Here is a 13,548-nt window from a genome sequence, read left to right on the forward strand (position 1 = left end):
AGCTTAATTGTGGTAATCATTTCACAATCTATACTGTATCGAAGCACCACATTGCCCACCATAGAAATATCATTTTCATTTGTCATACATACCTCCTTAAAGCTGGGGGGAGAGGGGAACAAAAAAACAAAACCCTGATGTGCCCTGACCCCTTCCCTCTTTCCCTGGCCAGTCCCCTTCCAGACAACCTGCTCCCCTATACCATTCCTTTCACCACACCTTGCTCCCTTCCTGCTGAAATGTGCAAATCTCACATAAAATCAAACAGCGGATTCTTCGTCTCCCTCTCAATCTCCCCCAGTTCTCAGTGCTGCCCTCAGCTAAGCGTCAGAAAGAAAGCGATCATTAACCCTGCTCAGAGGGGCCTGCGTTTTTGAATAGGTACTTTTTAACCTAAATGAATCTTTTTAAAAAATAAATTTATCTATTTATTTTTGGCTGCATTGGGTCCTCGTTGCTGTGCGTGGGCTTTCTCTAATTGCGGCGAGCAGGGGCTACTCTTCGTTGCGGTGGCTTCTCTTGTTGTGGAGCACAGGCTCTAGGTGCACAGGCTTCAGTAGTTGCATCACACGGGCTCAGTGGTTGTGGTGCACCAGCTTAGCTGCTCCGCGGCATGTGGGATCATCCCGGACCAGGGCTTGAACCCGCGTCCCCTGCATTGGCAGGTGGATTCTTAACCACAGCGCCACCAGGGAAGCCCCACGCAAACTTTTTTAACAAGCTGTTCCCTTACCTGCTGTTCTGTAAGACAAGCTCAAAAATTTCTGTTAGTCACCAGTTTCTGTTAACCCACTGGGGCAGAGTTTCCCTATCTACCGAGAGATAGCATCAGATTCCACAGGTTAAGGGCTCAGTCCTACAAGACTGCCTTCCCTTGCCCCCCGTACGCACACGCACTTCAGAGGGCAATCCTGAGTCCAGGTCGTCACCTGTGCTTCTGACCAACTGGCTACAGATTGGAGGTTTCAACAGTCCCCTCCTTTTGATCAATTAAGTTGCTAGAGTGGCTCGCAGAACTCAGAAAAAAACATTTTACTTGCTGTATGACCAAGGATATAACTGAGGATATAACTCAGAACAGCCAGATGGAAGAGGCGCACAGGGCAAGGTATGGGGAAAGGGCTTGAATGAAGCTTCCAAGTTCTGCAACAGGCACCCTCCCGCATCTGCACGTGTTCATCAACCTGGAAGTTCTCCAAACCCCTTCCTTTTGGGTTTTTATGGAGGTTTCATTACACAGGCACGAGTAATTAAATCACTGGCCATATATAATTGATTAAACCTCTGGCCCCTTCCCTCTCCCCAGAAGTCAGGAGGGTGAGACTGAAAGCTCCAATCATCTAATCTCAGGGTTGTTTCTCCTAGCAACCAGCCCCCATCCTTAGGTGTGGCCCCAAAGTCACCTCATTAGCATAACAAAAGACACCTTTGTTGCTCTCATTTCGTAGGAAATTCCAAGATTTCAGGAGCTCTGTGCTGAACAGTGGATGAAGACCAAATATTATGTTTATTATAATCATATCATCACACCTTCCCTGGACATTCTACCGAGAAAGTTGTCACCCTCTCAACACTTCCCAGTCCCTTCCCAGTTTGATCATCCTCTTTAATATTCATCACTCATTTAGTATATGCTTTTTTTATTTACTGTGATGACTGTTTCTCCCACTAGAATGTTCAGTTCCACTCTGGTACTGCTGAAATAAAACTTTACAGGCTCAAGATAGAGCCAATCCAGCCCTGGGTGCCAGGCCTGCAAACCGAAACTTGGGTAACTTTCATATCCCTGTAATGCTCCACTTGACCAGAAGCACAGTATGTCCAGTTGGCCAATACCCAAATGCCAAGCCAACTCTGGGCTTATTTCCTTCTTCCTTGTCACCTCAAACAAGGTTGAATATGTGGCCCGAGCCTATCAGATATTTTCTGTTTCTCTCTTCCTTGTTCGTTATTCTTTATCCTATAAAAGCCTCCTGCCTTCCACCCCATTTTGTGGTTCTCTGGAGACTGTCTGCTTCACGAAGTGTTAAAATTTCTATCACCTGAATTGTCTTCTTTAACTTTTTATCAGTATAAATTTTTGTCTGTTTTATTCACTGCTGTCTCCCCAGCTGGTAGAACAGTTCCTGGCACATATATGGCACTTAATATTAGTGTGTGAAATAAAATTCATATTTACGACAAGAAAAAAAATTTTTTTTTTTTTAGCTGTGTTGGGTCTTCGCTGCTGTGCACGGGCTTTCTCTAGTTGCGGTGAGCGGGGGCTACTCTTCATTGTGGTGCATGGGCTTCTCATTGCGGTGTGGCTTCTCTTGTCACAGAGCACAGGCTCTAGGCATGTGCGCTTCAGTAGCTGCAGCACGTGGGTTCAGTAGTTGTGGCATGCGGGCCCTAGAGCATGCGGGCTTCAGTAGTTGTGGCCTCTGGGCTCAGTAGTTGTGGCTCATGGGCTTAGTTGCTCCGCGACATGTGGGATCTTCCTGGACCAGGGATAGAAACCGGGTGCCCTGCATTGGCAGGTGGATTCTAGCCACTGCACCACCAGGGAAGCCCAAGAAAAATGTGAACATAAAAATTCTTCTCTGCCCTTTGGCCTCCCCTCTCCCCACCACACTGTGCACTGTGCATCTGCATTAGGCATTGACCAAACCTCCCCCCTAAGCAGAAATACCTACTCAACCATAAACAGCAACATTCTCCTGGCATAAATAAGACAACTCCTTAAAAAATGACATTCCTTCTTGATCTTATAAAGGGTCACACGACCCACTGTGATGGTGCTCAAATCTGGAATTATGTAAACTGTCAATAATACATCCTTTAATGTACAGCCCTCTGTCTCAAAAAACTTATATAAACTGTGTCTTGACTTCTAAAGGGTGGAACAGTTCTCAGAACTTTCTGAGATGCTCCTCCCAGGTTATTATCCTCAAATTTGGCTCAAATAAAAATTTCCAGGGACTTTCCTGGTGGCACAGTGGGTAAGACTCCATGCTCCCAATGCAGGGGGCCCAGGTTCGATACGTGGTCAGGGAACTAGATCCCTCCTGCACGCCACAACTAAGAGTTCACATGCCACAACTAAGGAGCCCATCTGCCGCAACTAAGACCTGGCACAACCTAAATAAATAAATAAATATTTTTTAAGAATAAAATAAAAATTTCCAATTGTCTCTTAGATCAACTGATCAGTTTTCCGTCAACAGTGAATAACTGGATCTCATGTTACTGTCAACAAAAAATTAATCAGTGGTCAATCTAAGACATGGAAAATATTACTCAAGCCAACCTGAGGGCTATAACCCAGGAGACAGTCTTTCAGGAAGTTCTGAGGACTGTTCTGCTTGTTAGAGGTCAAGGCACAGTTATATAAGTTTTTGAGACAAAGGCTTATACATCAAAGTAACATACTGACAGTTAACACAGCCCAACAAGGAGAGTAGTGGGTCATCGCGATTGCTTACAGGATTGAGAAAGGAATGTTATCTCCTAGGAGTTACTTTGCTGGTGCCAGGAGGATTGGCTTTTTTTTTTCTCTTTGTCAAGTAGGCATTTCTGTATCTTCTTAGGGGATCTAGTTGATGTATAATGCAGATGCCCCATGCACAATGAAAGGGAGGGGGTAGTGGCTCAAATGGGCAGAGAGAGAATTTTGTTTTCCTTTTTTTATTTTGAGAATTTTATGTTTAAATATTTTCTTGTACTGCCTTAAAAACAATTTCATTTCATCATTATCCTCATGCAATCCTATGAGCACGCTGTTTCATTCATTCCACTATTACTCGGCCAGGCCCCATGCTGTGGGGTAGCCAGCAGTGACCATGATACAGATACAAAGCCCCTTCTCTCACGGGCTTCACAGGGCTTTGAAGCAGGCAGAAAATAAGCCAACAAATATATACAATAATAATTGTAAAAAGTAATAAACAGAACCAAAATTAAAAGAGTCAGGAGGTCAGAAGGGGGCGCACTCACACCCTAACACATAACTGAACCCAACAGGAAGAGATTCCTCTTCTTCCCTAGCAAGAGCTCAGCCAATGAGACTGTCAGGACTTAGCCAATAAAAAGCCGCTAAACTTCAAACTCCCAATCCCTCCAATGGACTCTGTTTACTACAGTCCTCCCAATTTCCTTTTCCCCTCTTTAAAAGAGCTCCTTGCTGTGCTGGGACTTGCACCTGGCTTGCTATGGTTGCAGACCTGTTAACTGTATTGCTTTACTGATCTCGAATAAACCCACTTTTGCTGGAGAAATAACTGGCAGCCTATTTGTTTTAGGTCAACATAACAAACTGATAAGGCTAGAAAGAAAATACAAAGTGCTCCATACCAGGTGCTTTGCATGTCATCTATGTTTCTACTCACAAGGAAATCCTGAAACATCTGTTACAAGGAAACTGAAACACAGAGAGAAGTACTCTGTCCGAGATCTCAGGTTTAAACCCAGATCTGCTTCACTCCAAACCCTAGGGTCACTTGGGTCCCCCTTACCTTTGATTCCTAAAGAGGAAGTTAGTTACACTCTTGAGCCACAGGCCAAAAGGCAACTAGAAGTTTGGAGGCATGATTGTCAGACGTTTGAAACCCTTCCCTGGAGGAAGCATATTACCTAGACTTTGGGATAAGACTCAGGGGGAGGCATGGGACAGGTTAAGATTTCACTCTCCCAGGAAGGGAAAACCTGAGAATTTAGTCTACATTTGAAGCCAAAGAGAAGAGATGCTGACGCTGTTCCCTTCCTCTCTTCCAGGCTCCATGCTAAAACGCTCATATATACTATATCTTGTGAAGAATTTCACTGTTATCATCCCCATTTTACAGACGAGCACACTTGCAACCAAGGAGGACCCTTTGGGGCCCTTCCAGAACACACTTCCTCCCCATGTCCTCTGCCTACCTTCTGTCTGTAGAAAAACTTTAGCCTCCTGGGCCTTCCCCGAGTTCCAAAGAGGAAATTGAATCAGAGAAGTGAGAAAATGCAGAAAGGAAAACCGTCAAACAAGACAAAATAATAATAGTTTAGCCATTAAACAAAGTCAAGGCCCTTTAGTTCCTCCTCAGGGGCTACAGATAATATTCTGAGCCGTGTCCTTTGAGCTGTTTTGCACATACTGAAACCCTCACCTCACCAGATGGAGGCACGCAGACCCCAGACTGGTTGGAACCAGAAAGGTGATGATGCTAACTCCCACCAACTAATGAGAAGAATGTCTAGAGCTGATCACACACCCCACAACCCCTCTCCCCTCACTCTTTTTTTTTTTTTTCGGTACGCGGGCCTCTCACTGTTGTGGCCTCTCCCGTTGCGGAGCACAGGCTCGGGACGCGCGGGCCCAGCGGCCGTGGCTCACGGGCCCCAGCCGCTCTGCAGCATGTGGGATCCTCCCGGACCGGGGCACGAACCCGTGTCCCCTGCATCGGCAGGCGGACTCTCAACCACTGCGCCACAAGGGAAGCTCCCTCACCCTGTCTTTAAAAACCTTTCCCTGGGAACTCCCTGGCAGTCCAGTTGTTAGGACTTAGAGCTTTCAGTGCCCTGGGCCCGGGTTCAATCCCTGGTCAGGAAACTAAGATCCCTCAAGCTGTGTTGTGGCCAAAACAAACAAATAAAAAAAATAAAAGAATGACAGAGCCGTTGCAGGTATGACAAAAACTGGCTAGAACCGATTAGGCCCAAGATGGAGGAAGATTCAACTCCCAGAAGACCTTGAACCTCATTATACACTAACATATGCAAATGACATGCCCACAGGTGCCAGGATGACCACAGGAGGCCAAAAAGTGGGCAGGGACCCAATTCCTGGAAATCCCCGCCCCTTCCCCTAAGTAGTTAGACTACTCCTCCCACTTGCCTAAGAATTACCCAGCCCATAAAAACTAACCACTCCATATTTCCGGGCCACTCTCCCCTTTTGAGATGGATTGCATTCTGCTTACAGAGTGTATCTCTCTAAATAAATCCACTTCTTTCCTATCACTTTGTGTCTCACTGAATTCTTTCAGTAACCAGACGGAAAAAACCTGAGCTTCTGTAAGTCCTGATACCAGGTGTGCGAGCTCAATGAAAAGACAGTGAGTTAGAGTCCCAGCCCCTGGGTTCCAGTCCCATCTGAGCTGTGCTGTTCCAGTTCGGTAACATACTGAGACTCCAAGCAATTGTCACGTGCTCACAAATGGCTCTTGTTCCTCTAAGCCACTATGATTAACTACATTTTACGTTCATTTTGGCTCACCCTGGGTCTGGAAAAAGCTCTGCACACAAGACAGCAGGACTGACGCTCAGTTCTCTGACCAAGGGATACTCACACGGAGCCTCATACCTGAAGACAGACGAGGAGGCGGAAACGTTGTCATATGATGAAGAATTACAGAGAACTAACTTCCCCAATGTGGCAGGGAGCCAAGACTAAAACTCACGTCCGCCTTGGCTTCATAATTTATGCCAAGGGGTAGGGGACACGGTCTGGGTAGCCCAGGCTGAGTAGACGAGAGGTCCAGGCCTCCTTCTCCTGCTCCCGGGGTGACCCCCTTCCCACCCGCTCCGCCTCGCGTACAACCAGCGTCCCCAGAGGCTAGTGAGCGCACGCGCAGAGGAGAAGATGCAGAGGGGCATCAGGTATCAGGTTCCGTGTCCGGGCACCCAGCAGCCCGCAGCCACGGCGCCCAACCAAGCCGCGAACGGCAGCATGTTGAGGGGTCGCAGCAGCGGCAGCCGCTGGCCACAAGCTCCAGTAAGGCGGCTAAAGGCGCGTGCGGCTGCGGCCAAGTACAGGTGCGGCGCACACCGGCGCCGCACTCGCGTTAGAGCGGAGGTACCGCGATTCTTCCCAGTACTTCCGGTGAATTCCCGGTGCCGCCAGGGCCAGCCGGAAATTGAAGGGCACAAAGTACCGAGCCGGCTGGGGCCGGAAAGTGGCTACGCCAGGCTCCACCATTAGAGGTCGGGGCCGGAAGGAGAAGTAGGGCGCCGCCATGACGTGTTGGGCCTAAAGGGAACTGGGCTGCCTGTCTGCTCTGCGACCGGGTAAATACGAGGCAAGGAGGGCTGGGCTGGGCGCCGCCATGACAACCTGATACCGGAAAAGGCGGGGCTATCCTCCCTCATTGATCCTCCTCCGGCATCGGCCTCAGGATGTGAGTAGCGGGATCCCCTACCCCGTAACTGCCCCCGTATTCTTTCTCTTCCCCAGTGATCTGGACTTAGGCCAGGACTCCGGGAAGAAGGATTGGCCACTCTGTTCCCTGGAGATCCCGAGCCTTAGGATTCAGCGCTGTCCTTCACGAGCCTCAGTTCTGCGCGTGTTCAGGCCCCGCTCTCTGAGCGTTTAGGCTCCGCCCCTCTTTCGGGTGATAACGGAGGACTTTCAGGTCCAGTCTCTCAACACCCCAAGCCTTGCCCCCCAAAACACCGGGTCTCGTCCCTCACCCTGCAACCCTACGACTCCAGACTTCTCCCAGGACCTCTAGGACTCTTAGAGCCGTCCTTTTAGAGCTCCAGGTTCCTCCCCCTGGATCATCTGACTTTACTTTTTGGAACTTCCGGGTCTGTCGAGTATGTCAGATCTCACCTATAGGGCCCACAGACTTGTTCTTAGACACCACTGATCTCACGCTGGATTTCCAGACCTTGTTCCCAAGAACTTGAAGAGCCTATTTGTAGGACCCTCCAGATTTACCCTAGAGCCCCAGCCTCACCCAGGGCTTCCAGATCATGCCCCTAGGACCCTGAGACCCACCCCAGGACCCCCAAACCTGCCCCAGGGCCTCAAGTCTCCCTTTCAGTACCCCTGTCTTCAGGTCTCATCTCTAAGACCCTTTGGTCAAGAGACCCTTCCCCAGGACCCAAGACCTCAACCCTTGGACCTCTAACCCTCACTTTTAGGGCCTTCGAACTCATTTAGGGCTCCCAGGTTCTCTCGGAAAACTCTAGGTGTTACTTCTAAGGCCCTAAGCCTTCTCTTCATGATTCCCAAGCCTAAACTGGGGGATGCCCAGACTCCCAGACCCTTCTTCCAGAACCTCCACAGACTGCCTTGGAATAATCAGACCTTTTTTTCAGGACCTCCACTATCTCCCCAGAAGCTTCCAGCCTGCTCCACAGCCCCCAAGGCTCATGCCTTACCTCTCTACCTCCCTGGCCCTATCCCAGGACCCTTCAGACTCTGAGATTTGCCCAAGACCCCATGGGGTGCCACCCCAGACTCAGATCAGAATTCCCTTTCTTGCCTACTGCCTGGAATTATCCTCAGACTGTCACGTCCCACAGGCAGGCGGCCCTGGAGATCACTGCTCGCTACTGTGGCCGGGAGCTGGAGCAGTATGGCCAGTGTGTGGCAGCCAAACCTGAGTCATGGCAACGAGACTGTCACCACCTTAAGATGAGCATTGCTCAGTGCACGTCTGCCCAGTGAGTGTGGGCAAGTACGGGGCAGGTGGAGGGGGGGTAGGCAGTGGGGTGGAAATCTCCCCAGGCCTGAAATGCCCTGCTCCTGCAGCCCAGTCATCCGGCAGATCCGCCAGGCCTGTGCGGAGCCTTTTGAGGCCTTTGAGGAATGTCTTAGAAAGAACGAGGCAGCCGTGGGCAACTGTGCAGAACATGTGCGCCGCTTCCTGCAGTGTGCTGAGCAGGTGCAGCCGACACACACCTCCTCTACCGCAGAGGTAAGACAGCAGCTCAGCACTTCATCCCACCCTTTCATCTTCGTAGCTGCTCAGAGTAAAGACCTTGGAGTCAGCCTCAGCCCCACACAGACCTTTACCATGCATCCCGCTTCCAGAACATCAGCACGTGTTCCCCTCTTACCCATTCCATAGTCCCTGCTTTAGTCCAGCCGTCTCCTCCCCCGCCTCCACAGCCAAGGTACTTGCCCCAGCCTTCTCCCTGGTCTCCCTAAATCCCCTCTTACCTTGCCTCCATGCGGTGGCCAGAGAGAACATTTAGGAACTGAAAACTAGTCACATTACACCTTTGCTTAAAGCTCTTTGGTGACTCCTCATCCACACTGAGAACAAAATCCCAGGTTCCTGCTGCTTCTCTGTGTTCTTCCCCAGGCTGACCTGATCCACCTCCTCCCTTACCCACTCTCCCTTTCTCGTCCTCGTTGCCTCTCAGCTGTATGGGCAATGGGGGTAAGGATGGGGCAAAAAAGTCTTACCTGTTTTTAATGTATACAGTACTTAAACAGATATACACTATATCTGTGGTATTAAAGTGTCATGGATGGGTGCAATTTTTAAAAAATGTCTAAAAAGACTCCTTGGGGGGCAATAATTTTTTTAAAAAAAAGGTTGAGAAATGCTGGTTTAGATGTTTACTGTCTCTCCCACTGGCCTGCAAGCTCCGAAGGCAAAAGTCACATCTTTCACCAGATCCCTCTCTCAACCCCCTCCCATTTGCCCCTCCCTCGGTTCCTGGGGCCCCATCTTCTCTGTTCGCACCCAGAAGAGAAGCCTTCTCTTGGACCTCCATGCTGTCTGTCTTACCTCATTCAGTCTGTTCTCTGTGAAGGTCCCAGAGTGATCCCAAAGGAACTCTGACTGTGTACTGCTTCATGGCTCGCATTGACCAGGCCAGGTCTACACCCCAGCACAGCCTCTGGGGCCCTGCAGGACATGGCCTCTGGCCCTGCCTCTACCCGACATCCACCTCAAGCTCTGTGTTTCCTGCCCCAGTGAACATGCAGCTACTCGAATGCCGGTCTCTCCTGCTGCCAGGCTTTTATCTCACTTTTCCTCTGCCTGGACTGCCCTTCCCATTCCATCTGGCTAATTCGTATCCCAGCTTCGATGTCACCTCCCCCAGAAAATCCCGTCATGGCCCGTCTCCATCCTCCCAAAATCCCTGAGCTCCCTCCACTATGGCTTATACTTTACTGCCTTGTGGCTGCTTCCCTCCCATCGCCTGTTTCAGAGGAGTTCTTGCCTAAAGACTGGGGAAATGCCCTTCTACCAGGCCCTGTAGACATTGGGTTTTGTTTTTTTAATAAGGCACAGATAAGTGAAAGGTTCAGGTTCCAAGAGCAGACACCAGTGAGACGGACTTTTAATTCTTTTCAGAAAATATTCAGTAATGATTGCATGCTGTTCACGCTAGTTTATTAATTATATTTTGGTGGTACTTCTTCCAAGTTTTTTGAGCATCTGAGCAAAGACCCCACCTTCCTATCTTAGGGCCAGTTGCTCCCTCCCTCCCGGAATGAGCAACCAAGGCTCTCCCTGGTCTTCCTGGGGTCAGCCCTGCCCTGCCCCCCTGCTACTCTCTGTCTCCCCGCTGGTAGCCAGAGGAGCTTTTAAAAACGGAAATGGGGTCACATCTGTCCCCTTTAAAGCCTGTGGTTTTCCAGCGTACTCAGAGTCATTAACCCCGCACCCAGGTCCTCCTGACTGCCCTCCCCTTCCCGGTAATGGCACCCCAGCTGCAGCTTTCCCTCTCCGATTGGGGGCAGTGAAATTCAGGCCTCCTCTCTTCTCTGGTCTCCAAAATAGCAAACACACAGGCTCATCTCGTAAAACACGGTATAAAGAAATGTCACGTTAGCGCGGCTGACGGCGTGAAGTGCCGCTTGTACCTCCCGCTCCACACACCTCTGCCCTTCACCCCGATGCAGTTTCCTTCATAGGATTTACCCGCTGACACGTTTTTGTTCATTTGTGTGTGTCCCTCCCTGGAGTCAGCGATGTGTGTCTCCTGCATCCACTGCTGGCTCCCTAGTACCTGTCACAGTGCTGGGCACACGGCAGGTGCTGTGTAAACCCAGCAGAATGCTGCCTTCCCTGCTCCCAGTGATGGCTCGCTGCACCCGAGGTCATCACCTGACACCCTCTCCCTCCAGGCTGTGAGCTCGGCAAGGGCAGCCTCTGCCGTGTCTACCTGATCTCGCCAGCAGTGGTCCCAGGGCCAGGCACACAAGAGGTGCTAGTAGATGTCGATGCGGCTTTTTTCTGCAGGCACAGCCACTTCCTGCCTCCTGAGGACCCTTCAGACCGTAGGAGAACTGGACATGAGTGACTGCGCTTGATGCCTCCACCCCTGAAGCATGGCCAGGTGGAGTCCTGAGGGCTGTGGACATGGGCCTGGCTTCCCTGGACATCAAGGCTCACAATAAATAAAGACTCTACAGGCTCTGGCTCCTGCCTTCAGCACCTGCGGGCCCTGTTCCCCAGCTTCACCTAGTGCGCCAAGGAGGGGCCTGGGGCCTGGGGCAAGCTGCTCTGTCTGTTCACCAGGGTTAAGGCGACCCCTCTTCCCCCTCAGCTCTGCCAACATCCATTTCCTGTCTCCTGCCGCACGGATACGGAGAAGGGCTCCTTCTCACCTTAACTGTAGCATTTACAAGTCTTCATTGAGTGTTTCCTTGAGGCTTAGGGGGCAATAAATAACACACCTCCTTCCCTCCTGAGTTCAGAACCACTTGAGCAATAGACATGGGCATGAGGCAATGCAGGTGAAAACACTGGCTTTTGTATGGAAAACAGCTGCATTGACGGACGTGGCGTAGAGTTTGCTGCACTGGACTTCTCCTCTGTCTTGGTTTGCATCCTTCCAGAGTCCAACCCGGAGGATTTGAGTGCAGGTAGTATCTGGGGGCACGATTCCAGGAATACTCGTAGGGAAGTGGAGAGGTGTGACAGAGACGAAGGCAGCCAATAAAAGGTGCATCGTCAAGCGGGTCACTGCTGTGGGCAGCTGAGGCTCAGCCCCACCTGGGACTTCTGGGAGGCGGCACAGAACATGCCTCAGTTCCCCCATCCCAGGGGCAAGGAAGTTGGGGTGTATGTGCACCAACTCCCCATCTGACACTGAGGGATGTTTTCATGGGCATTGACTGCCCTATGCGTGGTCGAGTGCCCTCCTGCCACCAAGAGAGGGCCCTGAGCAGAGAGCAGTGGGAAGTCAAGTGAGCAGCCTTCAGCACACAGGAGAGGGCGCTGAGTGGATCGGGTAGGTACCAGCAGTGGCCGCTGCAGCTTCTCAATGTTTCTCTGCAGGATTACAGGCTCCGTGGGCACAGCTGGTTGATCGTCTTCCTGCAGGGGAGGTCCTAAGGAGCAGAGGGTAGACAGGCAAGTATGCAGAGAGAGAGCCCAGAGCCTGCACCCAGCTTCACCATTCAGATAAGTTGCTCTTCCCTGGAGCGTAATCCAGACTTACAGAAACTGGAAGTGACTGGTCAGCGCTGACCGGACTGGCCATTTGAAATCTAAGGCTTGTGCTCTGGCTTGGAAAAATGAGCTGGGAGTCTCTCCTGGGGATTTGACACCTAAAACAAAGGAACTTGTTGGTTAGCTTAGCAGCCAGGGTGGGAGTCCTATGCAGTCAGGGTTGCAGGGGCCCTTGGATGCCATGTGGCCCAAACAAGAAAACCCAGGTTGTGGAGAGAGGGTTGTGATCAGTTCCTGTGGTCCCTGAAAGGGCTGCTTGGGTCCTGGTGGCTTTCTGTTCCCAGCTCCAGTTTCCTTGGGCTGTGGATTGAGCCCTCAGATTTCTGTGTATGTTTTCAGCCAACCTGTCTTTACTTGAGTAAGCTAGGGTGGGGTTCTCTCCATGTGACTGAAAGAAGTGGTAAGAGCAGACAAAATGGAGGTGGAGACTACGTTTTAGAACATCTCTAACAGGGCTCTCTTCCACTAGGCTACACCAGCTTCCTTACGTGGTGGGTCTCGGGTTCACGAGAGCAAAAATGGAAACAAAGTCACTGCGTTCACCACATTCTACTAGTTGAAGTAAGTCATGAGGCCAACCCAGATTAAAGGCCCTGGAGACTCTGCCTCTTTTTTGGTGGGGAAGGGACTCCACCTCTTGATGGCGTTTGCCTGCAAAGAATTTTTGCCCATATTTACCCATAAAAACTTCATAGTTTCTATTCTTGCGTCTGTTTGGGTAAAATGTATTTTTCTAAGAATTTTTCACATGATCTGAATTTTTAAATTGTCATCAATTTGTTCTTAATATCCTCATATTATCTTAAGGTCTGTCAAACCTGTAACAAAGGCCCCTTTTTCATTTCTCTCTTTTCTTCTTTTGGCTGAGCCATGTGGCTTGTGGGATCTTAGTTCCCACCTGGGCGCTCGGCAGTGAGGGTGTGGAGTCCTAACCACTGGACCGCCAGGGAATTCCCCCCTTTTTCATTTCTGACATTGGTTATTTGTGTCCTCTTCCTTTTTTTCTTGATGAGTCTTGACAGGAGTTTATCAGTATTATTAATCTTTTCACAGAATCTGCTTTTGGCTTTGTTGGTGCTCTCTAGTTCATATATTTATTTTTAATTTAAATCTCTTCTTTATTATTACCTTCTTTCCTTGGATTTAATTTTCTGTTTTCTACCTTTTTGAATGTTTAGCTCACTGATTTTCAGCCTTTTCCCTTTACTGATATATGCACTGTTTCCCCAAAGCATGGCTATTTTGCTTTTTTCATTGATCTCAGATTATTTAGACATTTAAAATTGTATTTTAAAATTTCTAAACATATGGGGATTTTTCTAGTTATCTTGCCTAAGTGCAATTGGGTTGAGAACATATTTTATATGATTTCAGTCTTTGGAAA

General features: G+C 49.7%; 1 protein-coding gene across 1 annotated transcript; it reads left to right on the top strand.

Moving 5' to 3' along the window:
• Positions 1-6,977: 6,977 nt before the first annotated feature.
• Positions 6,978-11,116, top strand: CHCHD5 (coiled-coil-helix-coiled-coil-helix domain containing 5). The gene is made up of 4 exons (XM_029232254.1): positions 6,978-7,136; positions 8,269-8,409; positions 8,498-8,663; positions 10,950-11,116. Coding segments are annotated over exons 1-4 (333 nt in total). The 5' UTR covers positions 6,978-7,134; the 3' UTR covers positions 10,974-11,116.
• The last annotated feature ends 2,432 nt before the right edge of the window (positions 11,117-13,548 follow it).

The sequence above is a fragment of the Monodon monoceros genome, unplaced genomic scaffold, assembly GCF_005190385.1.
Source record: "Monodon monoceros isolate NGI ecotype Baffin Bay Population unplaced genomic scaffold, NGI_Narwhal_1 Super_Scaffold_19, whole genome shotgun sequence".
Classification (NCBI taxonomy): Eukaryota; Metazoa; Chordata; class Mammalia; order Artiodactyla; family Monodontidae; genus Monodon; species Monodon monoceros.

Coding starts and splice junctions, on each gene's coding strand:
- CHCHD5 (XM_029232254.1), top strand. Junction 8,410..8,497: donor GCTCAGTGCACGTCTGCCCA/GTGAGTGTGGGC, acceptor CTGCTCCTGCAG/CCCAGTCATCCGGCAGATCC. Junction 8,664..10,949: donor ACACCTCCTCTACCGCAGAG/GTAAGACAGCAG, acceptor TTTTTTCTGCAG/GCACAGCCACTTCCTGCCTC.